At 42.0% G+C, this 22,309-nt stretch overlaps 1 protein-coding gene across 1 annotated transcript in view; it reads left to right on the top strand.

Annotated features, from left to right (window-relative positions):
- LOC141754069 (glycogen synthase kinase-3 beta-like) overlaps positions 1-22,309 on the top strand; it is a 39,079-nt gene that overhangs the window by 657 nt on the left and 16,113 nt on the right. The window contains exon 2 of the mRNA XM_074612890.1: positions 19,128-19,213. Within this exon, the coding sequence (XP_074468991.1) occupies positions 19,128-19,213 (86 nt within the window). The remainder of the gene's footprint in view (positions 1-19,127; positions 19,214-22,309) is intronic.

The following is a 22,309-nucleotide window of genomic DNA, read 5'->3' as shown; positions in this document are numbered from 1 at the left end:
AGCCGATGGATGGATGCAACCTGATTTAGCCCCACTGATGTTCTACTAAGCAACTGACTGGTCATCACTAGAACCCAGTGTTACGTCAGCCTTATATACCAACAATACTAATGTACTCATGTTACATTAGAAGCTGATCTGTTTGAGTTCAATGTGGTCAATGGGAGTGAATGTGAGTGAATGTGAGCCAGCAGTACAACGGGGCTCTGCTGTTCTTTGTGGCCAAGCTAGACTCACATAGCCGAGCTGGAGTGCTGCATTCAGGGCTCTTGTTGTGGGTGTCGTTGAGAGTGCGGCATCAGCTCTCAGCTCTCAGCTGTCAGCCTGGCTCGCCTGTAGGAGGGTCAGGGCGGAAAGTTGCCTTTTCACCAAGGTCACCTGTGGGGCAAAGGCTTAGCAGCAGGTGGCCGACGCCTGGAGGATGCAAGTGATGCATATCCAGCACAAGAGCCGGGCTGTCTGCTGGGATGCCAAGGAGCAGGTTTCCTCTGTCTGAGATGGACTTCTAGTATGCCTCTTTATCACCATAGTGACAGGTGTAAGCAGAGATCTCTGTGTGTGTGTGTTTGTGAGTGTGTGTGCATGTGTTAATCCAAACCGTATCATCCATTAGCAGGCAGTGGTGTGTGGCTTTGATATTAGAGCCCAAATGGGAGGTCATCTGTAGTTCAAACCAGTGAGACCCATGTTTTCTCGCCCTCCCTCCCTCCCTCCCTCAGCTACGCTGCCCGAGGCCCTTAAAGTCCCAAATGTTGCCTTCCGCTGGTAAAGATGATTGATGGATACCTTGTCAGGTTTGGGAGACCTGGAGGCTATTTCAAGAGGCAGGATTAACCCAGTTAGCCAGATATTTATGAGGGAGAATGATGTGATTTGACATTTAGAATTACTGGTAAAATTAAACTTGGACATGGAGCATTAAGGATGTTGTGTTGCCATACCAACCAGTGATCTGTCATTATGAACAAAAGTGGAGGATGTTTGATGACGAAATGTTAAGGGTTTCCATTAAATGTTCCTGTTTTTATAAAATACTCCTCATACTGTAATTCCTCAGTAATGTGGTATCTTGGTATTTCTAGTCTGAAAGTGATGGTCAGCCACTTAATGGGTAAGAGTGGCAGGTAGATTAAGTAATATGTTTGTTACCCACCTGCTTAGTTGTTGAAGTAGTTGGTAGCAATGGGTAGACCAGGTAGGTATACAGTATTTGACGCCTTATAGCAGCTGGTGCAAATGTCTCAGGAGAAACTGACAAGCCCAGACATGTAGTGTCAGTGATAGAGTGTGGATGAAGACATGGCACTGTACTGGAATGACACTTAAAGGTCCCATATCATGCTCCTTTTCAGGTTCATACTTGTATTTTGTGTTTCTACTAGAACATGTTTACATGATTTAATATTAAAAAAACTTTTTTCCTCATACTGTCTGCCTGATTATACTTGTATATATTATACCCTCTGTCTGAAACGCTCCGTTTTAGTTTATTTCAACGGAATTGCGTTGCTAGGCAACAGTTTGGGTCCATGTTTACTTCCTGTCAGCTGATGTCATTCACATACACTGCAACAGGAAATAAACTGGGACAAATTAAAAATGTTTGTTTAAAACCGTGTAATAATCTATATATTGTATATTTGTGACATCACAAATGGACATAAATCCTAACGGCTTGTTTCAAACGGACAATTTCTGAATACGGGCTGTGTGTATTTCTCCATATATTGATTGTTTTGATAGTTTAACAGTATTTATATAGCACTTAAATCTGCTTTACAATATAAAAGACATGAAAATCTCACTTTTTTACAATATGGGACCTTTAATGGACTATTTCCATGTGATGGCATTTTTCCTTAAATGAGTGATTTTCCACTGATTTTCAAAGCGTTTTTGTTTTATTGTTAATATATTAGACCCAAGGGGATTTGAAATTAAGGCTCACGGCAGTAAATCAGAAAACCTCCCCACATCTCAGTATAATTACCACAGCTGCTGTGACAGTGTCCAAGCAGTTGTTCCATTATTCACTGTCTGTGGAGCAGCTCCTGGTCAGGATTTGTCTCTGGATGACATCATCAGCACACACTCTGTCTCTTTGCTGTCCAGCCTAATGAGAAATATAGCAGGAAAATGGTGGATTTTCCCTTTAACAGATCAGCATCATCATGGTTATCTCTTCTGCAAACACTATAGAGACAGATATATATGATAAAAAAGACAAACACAGTGATGGTGTCAGAGTCTGACTGCCACTTTGGCAGGCAAGTATTTGATTTTATCTGCCACTTTTGAAATATATGCGCTAAATGAAAATGTAATATGTATAGTAATTTCATAGACTGTATAATATACGGACGTAGTCTCCATGACGTCATCCATCAGTTTCTGAAGAGCCAAAATTAAGCTCAAATTGGGCAGCTCCTGGCAACTACGGCCAATCGCCATCTTGGCAGTGACAATTCCAGCCAGGGTTGGAAATTAACTTTTTTGTCCACCTGCCACTTTGGCTGGTGGTTACCAAAATCTACCAGCCACAGCCATAGATTACTAACGTTTTTTGGGCTGGTGAGTGAAGCAAATCTAGCAGCCACTAGCATATTTTACCAACATTTGGCTGTTGGCGGGTGCTAATTTCCAACCCTGATTTCAGGTAATCCAAAAATGGGCAGAAGTGGAGCGTGGATGGAGCTGAGGCGGCCTGAAGCCTGGTTGCTGAGACACGCCCATCAGCTCAAAGCGACCAAGCTAGCTAGCTAAGGCTAAGAAGCTAGGCTATATCATGGAACAGAACGGGCTACATGAGTACCTGAGTAGCGGGCTAACATTAACCCTGCACTGCAGCACCGACAGTAGCCTACATGCAGATGAACGGAACCCGGGTCTCACTCCATGCCGCAGCGCATTGACATAGAGCTCGCCTCTCTCACAAGCTCAAAACACACCGGCAAAGTCCAAGCTAGGCTTGTGTTGAGGCTAACACACCGGCAAAAGGTCACCCCCAGCATAGGTTGGCAGACTTTGCCGGTATGTTCTGAGTGGGTTAGTGGCATAACTGTTGCTCCCAGTTGCAGGTTGAAACTTTGCCGGTTGAAATGTTGGCATTAGTAGTTCTAATGATGTATTCTAAGCTGTTTAGAGCTAGTGTTAGGAAGTTCAACTGGTCATAATTCACTCTCTATTATCTATTTTATATTGCTGTGAAAACATCTTCTTCAAACAACTGGATTTATTCAAGTTTCTCCCCAAAAACATTTTGGACAGCTTTGGACACAGAGCAGAGAGGCGGCACTCAGCAGTCCAATATCAGCTGCTCTGATTCAACAATGTTGAGCTGAAAAAACGTGCATGTAGGCTGAAATCCAACTGTGGTCAGGAGATGCAGTGACTTAATGTTAAACCAAGTAAGAGTAGGAGAGCTATGTTAGAAAAAATAACTAATTATAGTCTGCTAGCCACTAGGCTAATTATTTCAGTGTAAAATGCCATAGGAATGCAGGAAGCACAGAGCAGAGTATTGTAGCGATATTTCCCATCATGCCTGCTTAATCCCGAGTGCTGGACTGAGTAGTTAAGTTTGCCGTTTTATGTTCCAAAATGCAAATGTTACTTTTGTCAGTGTTTGTAATGTAATGTGTCTGTTCAGAACATGGTGGCTATGTTGATAATTGTGATTTGTGCTGGTTTATAGTTTTAACCATGAGTGAGGTTGCTGTTACATCTCTAGTCTAGCTGTATTTTCCCTTCAACGTGAGTTTGTGGGGGCGGAGAGAAAAAAAACCACGATGATCCTGCTTTTGATTTCGATGGTCAAGATCAGAAGCAAATTTCAATCGATTTCTGATTTAGAATCAAAATCGTGACACCCCTGTTGTTCACAATGTAGCATTAGAAAAAAATAGGGTGCGTCCCCTCAGGTTTATTAGCACCATACTATTGAGCGTTTTTTTTCTCTACGCCGTGGCTCCAGTCCCAAGCATGAAACATGATACAGCGTGTATATGGTGTTACGTTATTGTGCATGCGTCATGGAAGCATGCGATTCCAAGGAATTGGACAACTAGGAACCGATTCTTGATTCTGATCCCTAGTGTTTTCCCTGTCCGCCAAAGTGGTGGACGGCATGACGATTTTACCTGCCACTGCCAACAATTTACCCGCAATTGGCGGGTGGAGGGTGCTAATTTCAGACCCTGGATAGTGGTATTACAAGATTGTTTTTGTCAACAATTGCTTTATGTAAATTTGATGTACTGTTTATTGAAAGACATAGTCATGATCCACTGGGAATTGGACAGTGTTTTGTTTCTGTTTTTGTGGTAGACTCACATGAGCACAATAACTCTAAAACAATGGATACTTGATAGAAACCTCACATTCCCACCAGAGGTTCTCCCTATAGAGTAGATGGCCTGGTTTGATTTTTGGAAGATCTTGCTGCATTAAACTGCATATTAATAAGGTAAACTTAATTCTCTTGAAGCTACTTTGCTTTAAGATGTAGAGTTAATGTACGCGCAGTGTGTTTTTTATGTATGAAGACATTATTGTAAATGCTTTAATCAAAATAGTTTGTATATTTCATATTGTATTGTGATTATGATGAGGCAGTGTGTATTCCCTGTGCTTCTTGTAACATTTACCTGTTTTTAAGACACAGATATTGCAGTGTCCAACCTGGCTAGAAATGGTGCTGTTTGAGTTTAAAAACATCAAATAAATAGTTATTTGACAAAGTATGAAAAATGCCATGTTTTTAAGGAATTCTTTCCTCCTGTGAATGTCAGGTGAATGACAGGAAGCAGAGTGTCACACAAACAATGAGCTCAGACACAATGAAACAATGATACAACTGACAAAGCCAGAGTAAGGCATCACATTTATTATGATAGATTATTGACCTCAGGGAAGTTTCAAGCCTGTGCACTAAGTTGTTTTTCAGACTGTAAAAAATGAATGGCAGCAGGAAAAGAGCCCTGATGTCTCCGGCTGTACTGACTGATGCATCAGCAAAAAAAATTTAAGAGGAGGAGCAACATGCACAGTTGGCATAAACGTAACCTTTAACCATCTGTCCTACTTTTAACCTGGAGCCCTGTGTGAATGTGTATTCATGAACCCAGTCATTGAGTTAAGAGAACCCAGTGGCCCGGTCACTCTGCAGGCCTCACAGTTTCAGCTGTAACAGATATCACCAGCATGCCTATTGAATGACTTTCCTCAGTGGCTGAGGACAGTTTACTGTGTGTGCGTGGATATGGACGTACAAGAACACAAGGACATGCAGTTCTGGCTGTAAGAGGGCCATATCAATTAGTTCATTGTTTTGTTTGTTAAACAATGCATTAAGTATGTAGAGACATGGTCAGGGTGACAGTGATACAGTACAATGACAGCTAGATGGCAAAAAGCTGCTCCATTATTTAAGCAGCATAGATCAGCAGAGAAAAATGAAATCTCCATCAACCTTGCTATAAATATCAATTCTTTTAGTACTACTGTGTCGAAATTACAGATAGGGATGTCAATGTCAATACCAACACCAGTGAATTTCCACGATTCTCGATACCCAATTCGATACGACGGTAAAAAGGAAAACGATGAGACTTTATTCCTCAGGTATATCTCAATGACTAAGAAAACAGCAGAGGTTGTACACGCACACACACACTCTCTCTATATACACTCACCGGCCACTTTATTAGGCACACCTGTTCAATTGCTTGTTAACACAAATAGCTAATCAGCCAATCACATGGCAGCAACTCAATGCATTTAGGCATCTAGACGGATGCAAGACGGATCTAGATGGTGAAGAGGACTTGCTGAAGATCAAACCGAGCATCAGAATGGGGAAGAAAGGGGATTTAAGTGACTTTGAACGTGGCATGGTTGTTGGTGCCAGACGGGCTGGTCTGAGTATTAAACTGCTGATCTACTGGGATTTTCACGCACAACCATCTCTAGGGTTTACAGAGAATGGTCCGAACAAGAGAAAAATATCCATTGAGCGGCAGTTGTGTGGACGGAAATGCCTTGTTGATGTCAGAGGTCAGAGGAGAATGGGCAGAGTGGTTGGAGATGATAGAAAGGCAACAGTAACTCAAATAACCACTCGTTACAACCAAGGTATGCAGAATACCATCTCTGAACGCACAACACGTCCAACCTTGAAGCAGATGAAGACCACCCGGTACTAGCAAGGTGTACCTAATAAAGTGGCCTGTGAGTGTATAGCCTCAGATTGCAAGCAGTAGTTTAAATTCACTGACATGGTGACAGACCATGAGACCATTAAATATTTATTTAAAATGCTAATGTTATATTTTGATGACAATAAAAAAGCACCACTTTTCAGAGATTTAGCAATAATCAACAAAAGATAGAAATTCAGTTCAGTTCAGTTTTTTCCCCCACGAGTGAATCCTCTTCTTAAACAAATCAATAAAGGATCTCTGATCAGTTTTTCAGTTCAGCAATTTCCACATCGAGTGAATCCTCTTCTCAAAGAAGGATCTCTGAAAAAGAGACACACTGCTGTTGTGTGTGTCAAACTCGGACACTGAGAGCAGAGGACAGAAGCCTTCAGAGAGTTACTCGCCAAACGGAAAATCCACCCACATTTGCCGCTTGTTAATTTGGCACCCTGATTACAGGCATCGTACGGTACCTTTAGTACTGTACAAAAAGAGTACCGTCACGTTTTTAGAGTTTTGGCATCGACTTGGTACCGAAGTATCGGTTCTCGTGACATCCCTAGTTTAAACTCACTCCCATGGTGACAGACCATTAGACCATTTATTATTTATTTAAAATGCTAATGTTATATTTTAATGAGGGATGACACAGACCGGTTAAGACGATAGCCTACTGCTACGAGCCATGGTTACATTACGTTAGCCAAAACACGGTAGCCTTCAGCGTTTTGGGTGGTATCTATTTTGTATACCTTCCTGACATTTCACTGGGTAAAGGCTACCAGAGGTGGGACCAAGTCATTGTTTTGCAAGTCACAAGTAAGTCTCAAGTCTGTGACTCAAGTCCCAACTCAGGTCTGGAGTCCTAAACAGGCCGTATGAGCTCTTCATCAAATGTAACGTCATTTTAACAGCAGAGTAACTGGATCCAACTGGTGCTCAGTAACGTAACGTTAGTTCTTCATGGTTTTCTCCTGAAACTTGATTGGATGCTGTTGGATTGGTTCAAACTAAGTGGATCTGGGGAGTTAAGTGTAAAATAATCCAATCCCAATAACATTCACCGTAATTAAAGAGTCCAGAGTTCAATAAAAAAAACACCACTTTTCAGAGATTTAGCAATAAGCAAAAGATAGAAATTCAGTTTGTTCAGTTCTGTTTTTTCCCCCACAAGTAAGTCCTCTTCCCAAACAAATCAATGAAGTAGGGATGCACTGATTCCACTTTTTTTCAGACCGACTACAAGTACAATACTTACATTTGTGTACTCGCCGATACGGAGTACCGATACGAGTACTTCTCTGTGCCAAAAGACCCTTGTTAACAGCCAGCTGGAGGGTGTGAGCGACACGCGGCAGGCTGGGGAGTCCCGCATACGAAACGGTGCGCCCCCACCGGCTCTTGGTCGGCTTGGAAAGGCTCAGGGCAAAGGTGGCTCGCGGCTGCAGCTTTACAGCGCTATCCACCCGGACCTCGTCGCAACGTGTCGGGGCTCCTTGCTCCCGGTGCGACTGTCGACTGGGGCGGACTGTCCTCAGTGCGCCCCAACCGCGTCGTGCCGCGGCCCACATAAAAGGCGCCAGGGGTTTGTGGTGTTGTCGGCAACCCACCCGACCCATCTTGAAACACGGACCAAGGAGTCTTAACACACGCGCGAGTCAGAGGGTGCAACCAAAACTCCGTAGCGCGATGAAAGTGAGGGCCGGCTCGCGCCGGCTGAGGTGGGATCACGGCCCAGTGGAGTCGGGCGCACAGGCCCGTCTCGCCCGCACTGTCGGGGGAGGTGGAGCTTGAGGACCTGAAAGATGGTGACGAGAGGTTAATGTCGCGCTGCTGTAAAGTGGTATCGGTGCCATTGTATCCGAGCCGTTTTACGAGTACAAGTACGAGTACATGAGCACCGTATCGAACCCGACACTGGTATCGGTGCATCCCTATAATAAAAGATCTCAGATCAGTTTGTTCAGTTCAGTTTTTTTCCCCACGAGTGAATCCTCTTCTCGAACAAATCAATAAAGGATCTTTGAATAAGTAAACAAACCCAACATCTCCGACTCTGTTGCATGGCGCTGGTGTGTGTGTGTGTGTGTGTGTTTGCGTGTGTGTCAAACTCCGACACACGGAGAGCAGAGGACAGAAGCAGCACGCACATAACGTTAAATGAAACCAGAATATGGTAGACTCTCAGTTTAACCAAGCAGTTTTTATAACCTGACTAACATGATTTTGGTACAAAACAACAACTGGTTTACCCACCAGTGTGGCGGATAGCCTTCAGAGAGTTACTCGCCAAACGGAAAAATCTACCCGCATTTGGCGCTTGGCGGGTGTTAATTTCGGACCCTGATCGTATGGTATCGCCGTTACTGTAGAAAAAGAGTACCGTTACGTTTTTAGAATTTTGGCATTGACTTGGTACCGAAGTATCAGCTCTGGTGACATCCCTAATTACAGAAATAAATCTGCAAATTGTATGTTGAGCAGTTGAGGCAGGTTGAGCAGAAAAAAAACTTGAATTAACCAGAATTTCTGTGCATCTCTTTCTCTTCAACTGACATTTCAAACCCTCTCCGGTCAGCAACAAATCGCAACAAAAAAATGCTTTTAAGCTCCTCTAATTCCCACTACTCTCGCTGTTCATATAAAATATTCTAACTTCTTGCAGCACTTCCATTTTGAACTGCTAGTTCTTTTTTTTGTTTTTTAATTTTAGCTTTAATAACATATTACAGTACATTACAAGACAGCACAGTATAAAACATCAACGAACAAAACGAAACAAAACGCAAAGACCAGACAAACAATTGGGGGAGGGAAGGGGGAGAACCTGTCATGATTGGCAATGTTGAGGAGGTGCATTGTGGGTTATTTTGAGTTATTGTATTTGAGCAAATCTGTGTGGGGTGGTGTAGAGGGGAATCAGCTCTGAATGTACTGCAGGAAAGGAGACCAGGTGTTATGGAATGAGGTCAAATTGTCCTTTCTTCTTAACCTTTATTTAACCAGGAGTAAAACTTATTGAGATTAAAAATCTCTTTTCCAAGAGTGTCCTGGCCAAGATCGGCAGCAGCACAGTTACACGGTTGCAGACATAAAACAAACAAACAATTGAAAAACGAAGACAAAGAGCAAATTACAGAATCATAAGGTATCAAAAAACATTCATCAGCATTCAAAACATCTACAACCAGATGTGCTTGCTTCCAAATCTTTTTGAAGCACTTTAAAGACATTCAGTGAGACCAGCTCTCCAAGTTTCAGGTAGCTGATTCCAAGAAGAGGTGGCAGCATACTTGAATGCTCTTTTTCCCATTTCAATACGGACTTCGGGGACAGTTGGTAGGATTAAGTCCTGTTAGCGAAGACAGTAACTTCCCGTACTTTTTTGAAGGATGTAGGTCCGTAGATAAGATGGAAGCAGACCAAGAATAGCCTTAGAAATAAGAAGACGCCAGTGGTTCAGTCTACGGGTGGACAAGGCAGACCATGGTGCGTAAGGGCTTTAAAATTTGTAATAAATCTCAGTGCTCCGTGGTAGACAGTATCCAGTGTGCGTAGGCTCTGAGAAGATGCATGCATGTATATAACATCGCCATAGTCCAGCACAGGCATAAAGGTGGCAGCGACCAGCCTCTTTTTGGCCTCTAAGGAAAAGCAAGACTTTGTTTCTAAAATAAAAACCCAATTTCAACTTTAGTTTTTTAACCATCTGCTGAATGTGAGGCTTAAAAGACAGAAAATCATCAATCACAATTCCAAAATACTTGTATTGAGATACAGACTCAATTTCAGAGCCCTGAAAAGTGGTGACAGGTGGTAGATTCAGTGGCTTAGATTTTGCATTTGAGAACAGCATGAGTTTTGTTTTGTCAGCATTAAGGGTTGATGTGAGTTGTTCTAAGTTAGAGTGGTCGGTTAGCAGATTGTTCTTTGTTTTTTTTTTGCACTCAACATTTATTCACAAAAAAAAATTAACGTACAAACAAGATACACAAATCACACAGCAGCTGTCAGCATCACATAAGATCATCTTAGAGTTCTTTCGCAGAAGCATCACATACACAGGCACCCAAGCAACCTCATCATAATTAATTGTACTTGATATGTAATCACCCGTTATGTTTAACCAGACACTTGTATGCCACTTGGGGAACTTATTTTGTCATTTGACACCACTATACAAGCAGTTATCTACCGTCACAATCATGTCTGTATATATGGTTCCACTTACACGTATACATTACCAGTCAAGCTCCTCCCCTCCACTGGGGCTATGGAGAAGTAGTGTCTTAATCAGTCTTGGCAGTTGTAGTATTACCGGTGTCCACATGATGTTGAAAGCATCAGTCCTTAACTGGAGTTTAGCTGTTATGCTTTCCATATAAATATACACTTTTCAATCTTTCCCTCCACTGTTGAACATTTGGTGGCTTTACATTTCTCCATGACACTGTAATCATCTTCTTTGCAATCAACAGCAGCAGCCCAAGCAAGTATGTCTGATTTTTGGTATCTATATTTTCTAAGAATTATCATGCCTAAGAATTATCATGCCTTTGGCATTTTCTGCAATTATATTTGCAATGTCTCTAAAGAAAGAGTGATCATCTTCAGTTGGTGCATAGACATTTAGTATTGTTACTTCATTACCATTTATTGTAACAATTACTATTGCGTATCTCCCCAATGTGTCTTGGAGCACTTTCTCTACGGAAAAAAATAATTTTTATTGACTAGGATGGCCACCCCTCTCTTTTTCCCATAGGAGGCACTAAATACCTCACCCACCCACTCTCTCCTAAGCTTTTTGTGTTCAGTTTCCACCAAATAAGTCTCCTGTATCACTGCGACTCCACATCCAAGGTTTTTAAGTTGACTAAGATTTTTTCTCCTCTTTATTGGGTGATACTGTGGATATTATAGCTTCCTGTCTTTAAATTAGCCATTATCTGTCATTGTGTATTCTAATAATTGCTTTCTGTACCATTTTTGTTTCTTACTCTGGTTGGCCTGTGAATGTCTGCTATACCCCCAATACAATTTACTGGACTGCGATGCTGTGATACTGCTCTCTACATAAAAGAACATTTACAAAACTAACAATTGAGTGAACTAGGGATGTCCATATTAACCGTTTAACCGTTAACCGACATTAAGCATTTTACCCGATTAACGCTATCGATTAAAATGGTTAAAAGAAATGTTAATAATTAAGAGGCGGAGCCGGAGTTGCAGGATACAGGAAGTCGGCTCCGGTCTCTGGCTCACTTGAGCGGAGTGGAGGAGTTGTAGTTTCATAGCATTTATTCACCAACAAATAAACTGAACACACACTGCTACACCTACGATCACAACTAGAACACCACCAACAACCTCACACTCACCACCAACACACACACACGGTCTGTTGGAAACTCACTAAAGTTACTCAGACTACGTGTGCGGCGGCGAACACGAAGCCTCCGGCAATGCTAGAGCTGCTAACGTAGCACAAATACACACACTGTTTGTTGGACACTCGCTAAAGTTACACCGGGCAGACACACAGCTGACAACCTGCTAAACTAAACTAAATGTGCGGTGGAGACTTTTACTGGGAAAGTGGCTGCATGTGCGCGACACTACACGCAGCATCGTAGCTGCTAAGTTAACACTCCCGGACGGTGAACTGGGGACAGTGAACGCAGCATCGTAGCTGCTAAGTTAACGCTCCCGGACGGTGAACTGGAGACAGTGAACGCAGCATCGTAGCTGCTAAGTTAACGCTCCCAGACGGTGAACTGGAGACTCCCGTCAACCAATATCTGTTGTCCTCCTGCAGCTGGTACGAGGCACAAATCTCGTCGGTTAATAATGGGTTAACGGGGATCGGTTATCGGTTAAGAACATTTTTCAAAATGAGCATCCCTAGAGTGAACATTAGTGAACATCATTTTTCTATTTAGTAAAATGTGTGGTTAGTTAGCCCTAAAGCTGTTGGTAAAAAAAAACACAATGAAAAAGTTCTGACATTTTTAAGGGTGAAGTATCCACCTTATTCCTAGCCCCCATGATGCCTTGCGTGAATAATGGGCGTAACTTCTGGCGCGTCGTGTCACTTAATCGTTTTCCATGGTAACAGTACGCTAACCCTCTCTCTTACAGCGATTGTATTAAAAATCTAGTAAAACATGTGTAAACACCACCTATTACAGCTCAAAGGGGAAGATGTGATCATACCTCTGCCCTCTACTATAGAGGGATGGGAGGTTGACCTGAAGAAGTGGCCTCAGATAACCTACACTAGTATATTTAGCTATGTTATTGACTCTGTTGCTACAGACGGTGAAGCGATGAACAATCTGAAAGGTTCTGAGGCATATCAGTACTACTACAGTAACACGGTTTCGTTTTTTTCTACACAGATAACCGTACTTAATAGGGATCGACCGATTATCGGCCTGGCCGAGATTCGGCATTTTGCCGATTATCTGCATTTCTTTTAACCGATAAAATACATTGCTTTATAAATGCGCTACTTTGGCTCTGATCAGCCTTCTCTCTGTGTCAGCCTGCTGTCAGTGCTTTCCACTGTGCAGTCTGGCTCAACGTCCCGCTCACAGCACTATCTGATTGGTTAAACGCCATGAGCAATAGCCAATCAACACTGAGGGTTACCGTGCCTCAGACTTGCATTCAAAAAAGCACAGACAGACGGAGTTATGATCCAATAAACGTCCCAATCTTTTATGCTGAAGTTGCAAAAACACCACAATCTTATGATCTATTTATATGCTGACAAGCATGTCCAGTTTACCAGTTACACCGCTGAAAAGGTCAGAATAATGCACGTTGTTGCATTGAGATAATAGTGTTTATTTATGTAGCGTTAGTTATATCTCTTAGTCGAACTGAAGCGTATTTTAGCTGCTGATTTGCGAATGTAACATTACTCACGAGTAACTGTCCTGAAGCAGCTCTGACTCTGGTTTTGGTAGAGACATGCTGGATATTGTTGTTAGCGACTTTAGACGTAATTCATTCATTTAACTTTTATTTAAATCTCAAGGAATCATTGAGGACATGCCCTCATTTTCAGTGATGTCCAGAGTACAGATAAAACTGAATAAATACACAAAAAAGAATAATTAACAAGAAAACAAACAGACAAAATCAGAACACAGTTAAAATTGAAGTTATATTAAAGAGTAGAATAGTTGGTCATCGTGGTTTTAAATTGACCTGGTTCAGTTGTGTTATAATATAAGTAATATGTTATGTGATATATAATGGCAAGTAACAGGCTTTATAAATAAATAGAAAGCAGTTCCAGTCACATCTTGCTGTTAGAGAGGCCCAGTGTAATGGAATGGAATGGAGCTGCATATAAGGCCTGTGTTAATCCATGCATGCACTGTATAGACTTGAATAGTCATTTCTATTGCTATTGGACATATCCAGTTCTAGTAATCATTGGTCATGAAGTATTGTAGTTTATGGGAGGAACAGAAGCCGTCTCACTGGAGAACAGGCTGAGCCACTCTGCTTTCTGCACCACAGTCTGCTGAATTGAGACTCAAATTTAAGTTTTGCTAGTTTTATTTATTTTTACACTTTATAAAACTTCTGAGAGATATTGTTCATTTATTTATTAAAATGTTCAGTTAACTTAAAAGAAGCTGGGAGCTCCCTGCACTTTTTGTTCTAAGATAATGTTTAAAAGTTCTCTTTTAATTAAACATATGCTTTAATGCATTTCAATGAAGTTTCGGGTTATTCCCATTTTTGACACCAAGATTTACATTTTTACTGCAAATGTATATCTGTTCAAAGTATCGGTGTCCTTGATTACTAATAATCCGTATCGGTATCGGTCCTGAAAAAAGCATATCGCTCGATCCCTAGTACTTAAACTATTTTTAGTGTAATGCTGCCCTGCACTCCATGCCATGAACTGCCTCACATTTTAAACTGTACAGAAAATAGTAAAAGTAACTGGCTGTCATTAAACCAAAGCTACAATTCTGTGTCCTCCCTAAACATGAAATCCTAGCTGATGTTCTCCTGGCTCTGCTGTCAGTCCTTCAAGGACCCGACGTCTCTTCTCCGCTGTTCTTTCGTAGCCCAACTAACGTACACTAACTATATTCTGTACACTAACGAAGTTCCATACAGATGACATTATAGCTGAATAAATACTTCAGATCGTGCATAAAATGTATTTGGGCGTCATCTTCAGTTCCCCCTCTTTCATTCCATTTGTTCCTGTGGGACTTCAGTAAGTTTGTGAGGTGTGCCCACAGCGGCTTGAGAGGGGAGATGACTAGAGCAGCGAAAATGTACATTTCAACTTAATTTATGCTTCTCACAGTACTTTAGTCTGTATGAAATGATTACTATGCTATCACAAGCTGTTAAATATATTACCCTTTGTTGAATAAATGCTTTGAAATTAGGGATGTCACGGTACCAGAAATCTAGTAGTCGATACCAATACCAGTGAATTTGCATGATTCTCGATACTAATTCGATACCACGGTAAAAAAAACAATAAATCCCATGTAATTCAACACGCAGTCCTTTATTAAAAAGTTTGAACATTACAAAAAACAGAGGCATGTAGCCTTTAAGTAATAAATAAAAAGAAACGTCTATTAACATATTAAAACAGAACGGTGGCATGTAGCCTACAAGTATTTAAAACCAACACTATTGTCTGGATGTCTGTCTTTGAGGTGCTTTGCTAAATTGGAAGTATTTCCTTCTTTTGGAAAGAAAAGTACGACGGCACCGTTACTGCTCCGCATACTGGTTTTTGCGAATCTATTATTACTCCTTGTAAATCTGCCTCGAACGCAAAGTACTTCCATACCCGACTCTTGCTATTTGTTTTCTCAACGAGTTGAGGCGGAGGCAGAGCTGCAGCAGCTGCCATCTTTCACGTCTCGCGTTGTTGTTGTTTTCCGTGCTGTTACGGCGTTCTTCTTCTTCCTTCATTTCACGCCAGATGAGAACACTTGTAAGCGTATACTGCCCCCATTAGATCCGGAAGAATCGCATCTCCAGTACCTCCGCTCTGGTACCAAATGACCATTACAGGCATCGTTCGGTACCGAAGAAAGCGAGTACCGTCACATTTTTAGAATCGTGGTACCGAGTTGGTACCGAAGTACCGGTTCTTGCGACATCCCTATTTGAAATGCGCATTTTTAACATCAATGGTGCGCACTGATTGCAACTCTGTCAACACAGACGCTGTTTTCACGTAATCCCGGGCCCAATATAGATATTGCAGCAGTGTAATTTAATAAAAGGTCAACAAAGTTAACATTTATTACATCAGTTGAATATTTTGACATTTAAAATGTTCCTTAATCGCCATTGAAATCATGTTCTGCGCTCTGTACGGAACACGTTAAGCTTAATGATCTTCCTACACAGGCGGAGGCGTTACTTTTCACCACTTTTCTCAACAACTCTTGGTCCAAAAGACATCAATCAAAGTGTAGACTGTCTAATGGATATTCCCCCTGAGAATGAGCACACAAACATGCTCGTCAGGCTCTCAACAACAGTGGAGTGCTGCCTGGCGTGGCGCTGAAGGGCCAAAAGTGTACAGAACAGCGTACCACAGCTCCACAATGACATTTTAGAAAATGCGACTTTAATTCTAGTTAAATATCTGTTAAATATAAAGCAGGATTTGCTAAATTGAAGGCGATACTTTTCAAAACAAGCACCGTTGGCGGATAGCCACTATGGTTAGCCTGTGGTACTAACTAGCTTACTGCTACTTCCGCTACCTCACCGGAAGTTACACACATTATCATTTCTACAGTAACACCCCGAGAATAAAGTGGATCAGATTGTTGTTGTGGAGATTTGGAGTAGAGGTATACTAAGTGTTTTATCAGTATGCTAGTGTTTACAGAATGTCTTTCCGTTCCACTGGTGAATCTCTGTACAGCCATCTGAAGGCAGCAGGTATCTGTTCTAAGGGTGGGACCAAATATATCGTGCCATGAAATTTTGCGATGTAAAACTCAACGATATGGTCGTCGAGACGAAAAACTGAATGGCGATATCATGGCATAATACTGTAGGTACATCTAGTCATACAAGCACTAATCTGCATTCTCTCGTCTTTTTCAGTGCTTTGTTTGAACAGACGAGGGCGCTCTGAGTACAGACCAGTAGGTGAAGCAGGACAACAAGGTCTGTGCTGGTTAGGCTTGCTGCGGTAGTCGTTGTTACTGGTGTTACACGGTGGTCAGGCACACACTGATTACACTGCATACCCACCGCCCCCACCGCCATCTTGCTTTTTTTTTTACAGTAATAAAACCCATTTAGTTCATTTTGGCGTATCAGCGGCATGTTATCAATAGATATTCGGACGACGGACGCGACAATCTGAAAGTGAATGCATCTTAAGGAGTCAGCTCAGAGCAGCCGGTGTCATATTTCACACACACGGGACGAGAGAGAGTTGAGAGACTGAGAGTTGGCAGAGGATTTGGTGTAAAAGCAAAAAGCAAACACGCTTATTTGGCAATATTTCTGATTTAAACCCAGTGCTATAAGGGAACCATAACGTTAATGAGGTAGCGTTGAGGTAGCGTTAATCGCCGCGAGGAAGACGGAGCGATCACAGCCGGTGTGTGCGGCGCCAGGTAGACCATTGCGGCCCCGTAAACAAAAGCTGGACCGGAGAGGCCAGACACACAGCCAGCCACCCGGTGGTTAGATCTAAGTAAGAAAGCTACACATGTTGACCGTCATCTTTTCTTGTAAAATGTCCGGTGTAATCGGTAACACGGTGTTGAAAATGTCCTCACCGTCACATCCCTAGTGCTGGTGTGGTTAGTGCATTTGCAGCTGATTTGCAGCCAGGCAATAATGGAGGAGTCAGGCGAAATTAGCATTGAAGACGCCCCCCCGTCTCTGAAATCGCTTGTATGGCAGCATTTTGGATTCCCTGTTGAAACACAAAATAGGAAACTGAAGATGCATATGAGAATTCATACTGGAGAGAAACCTTTCAGTTCAGTGTGTGGAAAATGGTTCAGTCAGAGAGTAGAATTGAAGTGACACATTCTATTACAAGATGATTAGGCTATACCATGTTACTGGTTATAACACATTACAATTTCATAAAAAATGGAACTATAGGGCAAACAACAGCATGGTTTTGCATTTTGTGCCTTTTGAATAAAAGGCTACCTTTTCAGTCATATATTTTCATCATTCAAGTTTTGTTAAAATTGTTATAATATCAAATCGTATCAAGATCGTGAACCCAATATCATGTATTGTATCGTGAGGTGAGTGAATCGTCACAACCGTAATCTGTTCCATCTGCAGTACCACCCCTTTTTGTTCTGTTGAGCAGTTTTGGAACTCGGCAGAACTTAAGTCATCTTTCCCCTTTCATGTTCGATATACTTGGATATGCTACATCTGTTCAAGGTAACATAACCATGCACTGTAAGTCACATTACAGTGGTGTCACAGTCTTCACAGACACATTACATAGTACAATCACAGTGATTACGAGGAACTTTCCTTCTGTGTTGATTTTGGCGGTCCCTGTGGACAAAAGCGGTAGTGTTTCCAAGCACCAGAGTCCCTTTAGAAAACATATCATTTTACTCCAGCAGCAGGGTCTGACAATCTGCTCTGCTTAGTCCTGGTTCCAGTTCGCCTGTGCCTCCCTTCCCTCCAGACGGCTCAGCAATATGGCCTGGGTCTCCAGCAGTGTGGTTTCGGTGCTGGCTCCCAGCGGGGACCGGTGGATCAGCGAGGCAAGGCTCTCTCCTGCCGGAGCTTCAACTATAGGTCACTGCCGGAGGCCCTGCTGGATTTCTGAGCTGAAGGAGTTTCTGGTGAACCTGCTGATTTTGTTCCTTTGTTTATATCATATCTGCTTATCTCTGCCGCCTCGATGTTTCTTTTTGTCAAACATGTCCGACCTAGCACCAGTAACTAACGGGGACTTTGGTCAGGATCGGTCAATTACATCCGGCAGGTCCGCTAGTTCAATTTTGTGTAACCAGCATCAGACTGTTGAAAAATCAGTATGTGCACATCAAACATGTCTTTTGATTGATTACTCTACACAGTTCATTCTGCACACCAAAAGGCATGTTGGAGACTGACACATTAAAAACAGTTCACACAGCAAAAAGTCTTGTTTTCCCCCTATTCTAGTGCCAGTGGCTGCAAGGTATTATACCTGATATGTGATCGACCATTGCAGTGTTTTGCCAAAGGATAGGGTAACAAAATAATTCTTGTAGGAAAGGCTTTTATCACTTAAAACAGTTTATCAGGACAGAGAAAGTGGTTGGCCTATTTTTGGGTTAATTCCCAGTTGAATTAGTCCCAGTGTGTTGAATATGAACTCTGCCATTCCTTTCTTTTTTTTAAAGATTATTTTTTTGAGCTTTTTAATGATAGTAATAGAGATGGTATTGAAAGGGGAGAGAGGGGGGGGATGACATGCAGCAAAGCGCCACAGGTCAGACTCCAACCGCTGCGGTAAGGACTCAGCCTTGGCACATGGGGCGCCTGCTCTACCGGGTGAGCTACAGCGGCGCCCCCTGCCATTCCTTTCTACTTCCTTGCAGGTTTCTTAAAGTTGACATCCACTCACTAGGCTGTCATTCACCTAAATATTCAGACGGCCCAGATGTTAAGGCTGACTATACTGTAGGGTTGAATGCCAGGGGCTATTGTTTTGGTTGCGCTGTGAACCCGTTTCATATCATAGTCTCTTTGTAGAAAGAGCCACAGGGACCACAACCCACTTTAATGCTTTTCATAACTTCACAAGTTTTAGCACAATAAAGCAATTATCAGATTACTGCTATAACGTGTTCTGAATCATAACAATATATTCTTATATCCCCTGGCCTCATATTGACCCTGTTCCTGCTTGTTTCCTAGGAGACAGCGGGAAGGTGACTACAGTCGTGGCCACACCAGGTCAGGGACCGGACCGCCCACAGGAAGTCTCTTACACTGACATCAAGGTGAGCAAGGAAGTAAAACCAAGACCTCACAGTGTCATCAGAAGACGCTCTGTCCTTTATATGTTGAAGTACAACTTTATCACCTCATCTTCTACTGTAACTAAGACTTTTATCACCTCATTACACACAATGACTGCAATATCTGGCTGAAGTTCATAAGGTTGTTGATCAATACCAGTGGGTCCATAATTACTTTGCCAGGTGCTGAGATTTATGGCTTTCAATGCTGACTTTATAGCCTACTTTCTGTTAGCTATCTTGTCTGTGATCTGAAAATGTGACATAATTGTGTCAGTTAGAGGCTGATGAAATGACATGGGATGAGATTGGTGTTGCATTGAGCCAGAGACTTGTTCTTACCTTTTGCAGGTCCTTCTGGGGGTTTCCTTTTATCACTTCTAAGATTGCATAATGTCTCTGTGATAGTATGCTAACATACATTTATCACACTTTTTATCTCAAAGTTAATAGTCTTATTATACTGGCTTATCAGAAATATTGACACTTTGCCAATGTCTGCTGCAGTTGAAGGTAATCACGGTGTCGTATAAAACTACTGAAATACAGTGGAAATCGCTTTGATCACTATAAGCGGATGGTTATTATAACCACATTTTCTTTGTTTTTCTTTATTTCTCATGCAGATTACCATCTAATTGACATTTGTATATTTATTACATAAATACAAAGTAATGTAATGGACAGCTTCTCTTTTTACTTGCCCACTGCCAATTCTCCTGCCTTTTCCCTCACCAGGGGCCTGCTTGGGGTGAGGCTTGGCTGGTTTTTGGCTGACTTTGTGTCACTGGAGCTTTAGTGGTACATGCAGATGAACGGCGGTGAGTGGCATGTAGGGATGCGGGCGCCGTTCGCCTGCATGTACTGCCTGTGCTGCAGTGCTGCAGACCCGGTTGGGTGTATTACATGACCAGGCATTATCGATCCATTGGCGAGGGCGGCTTCTTTCGTTTTCCCATCATGATTTCAATGTGCCCCGTATCCAGCTGGAAAGCAGACGGGCTACCGCGAGGCAAAGTGAGAGTGGGAGTAAAATAAAAAAAAAAATGATTTAAAGCTTCAGTAGGCAGTATATTTTTGGCATTATTGGGCAAAAATTCCATAATAACCTTTCAGTATATTGTAATTCAAGTGTTCTGAGAGAAAGCTAGACTTCTGCTCCTCCTCATGGCTCTGTTTTCAGACTTTAGAACATCTAGCCCGTGACGGGAGACTTTGACCAATCACAGGTCATTTCAGAGAGAGAGCGTTCCTATTGGCTGTGTTCCGGTCACCAGATTTCACAATGGCGGCGGCGTCACAAATTTTCTCATTTTACAACTAAACCATACACTACAAGATGATTCTGAAAACGTTTGAGGAGAGAAATAGGCATTAATGTAACATGATATTGATTCATATTTGATCAGCGCTGCCTAGTTTGACCATTTGGTCAGAGTTTGTGAGTGATTGACAGCCAGCTCTCATAGACAGCAGATGGACAGCAGACCTCAGATCAGCTCTTACTGCTTGTTTTCCTCCGGTCTGTGAAATCTTGCAAATGCCGATAGGAGCACCGGAGGACGCAGAGGAACATGATTATTTTCAGGTTATCTGTTTCATGTACTACTGTCACAATATAGCGACCGTTTTATAAAAATAACTTTTTTTAATCATATTTGCTCCAATCTCACCTACTTCAGCTTTAACGTTCGCCTACCGTTGTTTTAAAGGTCTTATTGATACAATTTTTATGTAGACACATTTTTTTTTAATCCACAGAGCATATAGAAAGGTGCCAAATAAAAGTATGGCATTTTCTTGAAAAAAATTATGACTGAATTAATCACTTTAAAAATCTTTGCGGGTCCAAAATGATTGTTTTGTTTATCTCTGTGGAAGATATCTGACGTTTGGTTCCCACTTCTAACAAGGCTTGTGAAGCAATAATATGAAGACCTTGGTATATCACGTGGTATCTCTGGGTCAGCAGTAGGGCTGACCCGAATGCTTCGAAGCTTCGACCGTTGCCGTGGTAATCGACCTCCAAATCAGTTTTTTTTTTTTTAATATATAAGCAAGAAATATAAAATGGCCCATGAAATAAGGACTAATCCCACAACATTATTCATTATTCATATTCAACATGAATTATTATTAGTAATTATACCCCCGCGACAACGTAGTCCGTCCATTTCTTTCCGGAGCAGAACTTGGAAACTATTTAACTTAGGAACTTCAAATTTGGTATGATGGTTGAAAGTGTGGTCCAGTTGTGCCTTTTTGAGGAAGGTGAGCTAATAACAAGCTGCATTGTGCTCAATAGACTAATTCTATTAGTTCCTAAAGGGCAAAACATTTGGCCCTACTTTAGTAGGGGTCAAGCAGTGAGCGGGGGGATGTAAGCCATGCTCACTTTTGCCTTGTTTTCCGACGGATATCACTTATGTTATGTGTAGAGGTACTGTATGCACATGTGTACAGTATTGCTGCAGTGGCACTGTCTCAGGCACTGAAATGGGGGAGATGGAGACAAACAGAGAGAAGAACATGTAAGCCTGCTGCGCCGCTTCAAATATTTCTCACCGCACCTTCGAAGCCCAAAAAATGGTATTCCGGACAGCCTTAGTCATCAGTTAGTGTGGAAAAAGCAGATAAATGGCTGAGATTGACGGTATGTACATGGCAACGACTTGTTGTGAAGTGAATGCAATGGAACGGGGGAGGGAGGAGGGGGGGAGAATGCAACATCTAGTGGCTGAATGTTATCAGTAGCACCTTTTTAAAATGTTTTTGCATATGTTGTCATGTATGAAAAGACCCAAAAGAAACACTGTAACCTGACTACTTGATTACTATAAATGAATTATTTAAACAGCATTTGTATAGGAATGATTCTGTGTTAGCATGAACCCGCCTGTGTTATGCGCTGGTGAACACGGCTCTTTGGAAAACACAGGAAAGACGGACTCTTCCCCCAAAACCAATATCACAATTTGCTGCTGACCTACTTTAAACAGGTTGTTGCACCAATTTAGACACTGAAAATGAATATGAACTGGAAAGTTGTGGCAGAGGTTATTTGAAATCCTGAAGTGC

Source organism: Sebastes fasciatus, chromosome 17 (assembly GCF_043250625.1).
Source record: "Sebastes fasciatus isolate fSebFas1 chromosome 17, fSebFas1.pri, whole genome shotgun sequence".
In the NCBI taxonomy this organism is placed as follows: Eukaryota; Metazoa; Chordata; class Actinopteri; order Perciformes; family Sebastidae; genus Sebastes; species Sebastes fasciatus.
Note: the sequence above shows the minus strand (reverse complement) of the source record. Positions and strands in the feature narration are given on the sequence as shown.